This window comes from Propithecus coquereli, unplaced genomic scaffold (assembly GCF_000956105.1).
Source record: "Propithecus coquereli isolate 6110/MARCELLA unplaced genomic scaffold, Pcoq_1.0 Scaffold205, whole genome shotgun sequence".
Classification (NCBI taxonomy): Eukaryota; Metazoa; Chordata; class Mammalia; order Primates; family Indriidae; genus Propithecus; species Propithecus coquereli.
Window position 1 is genome coordinate 2,952,337 of NW_012145523.1, and position 2,049 is coordinate 2,954,385.

General features: G+C 32.0%; 1 protein-coding gene across 1 annotated transcript in view; it reads left to right on the top strand.

Annotated features, from left to right (window-relative positions):
• LOC105810121 (neurobeachin-like) overlaps positions 1 to 877 on the top strand; it is a 160,292-nt gene extending 159,415 nt beyond the window's left edge. Inside the window, exon 10 of the mRNA XM_012644040.1 lies at positions 741 to 877. Within this exon, the coding sequence (XP_012499494.1) occupies positions 741 to 877 (137 nt within the window). The remainder of the gene's footprint in view (positions 1 to 740) is intronic.
• The last annotated feature ends 1,172 nt before the right edge of the window (positions 878 to 2,049 follow it).

Consider the following 2,049-nt stretch of genomic DNA (forward strand, 5'->3'; position numbering starts at 1 on the left):
ATATATATTGTGGGCCAACATCTAAACTGTGTGCATTGTCCAGTTTAGATGCTGGCACATAGGTGATATTAAATGTTATAGTAGAAACCCCAGTAAGCAATTCAGTTTTATGGGAATTAGTATAAGATATGATAATATTTAGGAACACTAGATGTCCCTCAACTCCACAGCTAACTTTAATATATGGCGTATAATAGAATAATCTGTTCTAAAATGGCATCTTCATAACGTTGAGGAGAACACGTTATTTTAAAATCAGGTACAATTATACTCATTGGAGCTCTTTGTAAACAATCGTCTTATCAGAATGAGCATTTGATGCTGCAGTGCCACCAGCCTATGCTCAGACAATTCATTATAAACTGTGCCTTAGATGTTGAAAACTAAAAACATTACAACATAGCAATAATAATTTTTACATCTAAATTTGCATTCTTTTATCAGCCTCATTTTATCTAAATTTTTTTTCATCTGTTGATGTCTTTTATTTATATCCCATTTGTAATATGTAGTTTTGTTAGATTAACATAAGTAAATCAACTGGATTTTAATGCAACAGCTGCTATTTAAAATTTTAAAGAGTTATTAGTATACTAATGGCCAAATGATTTTTAATTGTCGAATTCTGTTTTGAACTTCAGATGAATAATTCTTTCAAAATCAGATAGTAATGATATAATTACAATTATTTTGTTAAATAAATTTATGTTTAAGGCTAAAAATTATTATTTTGGGAACAGGTGCCGTGGATTCAGGGTCCTCCTCCTCTTCCTCCTCTTCTAGTTTTGTGAATGGTGCTACCAGCAAAAACCTTCCAGCTGTACAAACTGTTGCTCCAATGCCAGAAGATTCAGCTGAAAATATGAGGTATGCATAACTGTTTGTTTTTTTACTCTTCCTTTATTTTTCTTAACATAGTGAAACAGTATGCAAAAAACCCCAAAGATATAGTAAGAATTCATGAGAGTGTAGGTTAATTATGTATTTTGTGATTACAATCCGTAATTACATAATTCTAATATTTTTGGCTCATTATTATATAAAAATCTGTGATATTGTGTTTCAGAGTCTAAACTGAGAGATGCTGAGTGATTTTAAACCACTGACTGCTGGATTTATAATCCATTGTCCTATAGTATATGTTACTATTTCCAATAAAAGTTAAAACATGTACAAATGGTAACATGATAAAATTGGGCATCTTTGGGGGGTGATCAAATACAAACTTCCATAATAAGTCTGCAAAGTTATCTATAACATGTATCTTTGGAACTCAAACAATCAAACATTCTCTCATCTGTCATGATTAAAGAACAGTCCTAGAAGTCATTAACTCTCATTCTTGGAGTAAACTTGTGTACATGTGCACACACGTGCATATGTGTATATGTTCACAGTTTTTATAGAAATATAACATATATGCAGAGTATAAAATCTCAGTGAAAGAATGAACACACTCATCTTACCATCCATCATCCAAGTCAGGAAATAGACTGTACCCCAGAAGCCCCCACTTTGTGCCCCTGTGCCAGTCACTGTTCATGCTCTTCTTCAGAGTCCCCACTCTGACTTTCAATACTAGGATACTGTGTCCTTTTTGAATTTTATGTAAATGTGAGGACACCATATATATTCTTTGTTTCTGGCTTCTTTTGTTCAATATGTTTATGAGATCATCCATGTGGTATGTAGCAATAGTTTGTTCGTTCTTACTCTATTTTTATTCTTTTATATGTGTATTCCACAATTAATTAATTTGTTTTACTGATGATGGGCATTTGAAATTTTCCGTTTTTTAGCTATTAAAAATAATACTGCTATATAGAAAATAATGCCACTTATAATTGTTATTGATGCAGTATTATTATGTGGGTGTACTACACATTAGTATGTGTATCTGTTGGGTAAATAAGTTGGAGTGGAATTGCCAATTCATAATGTTTACATACGTCCAATTTCACTAGATAATGCCAAATGGTGTTTCAAAGTGGTTATACAAGTTTACTGACTCAGTAGCGGGTTACAAGAATTCCTGTTGCTTCATATCTT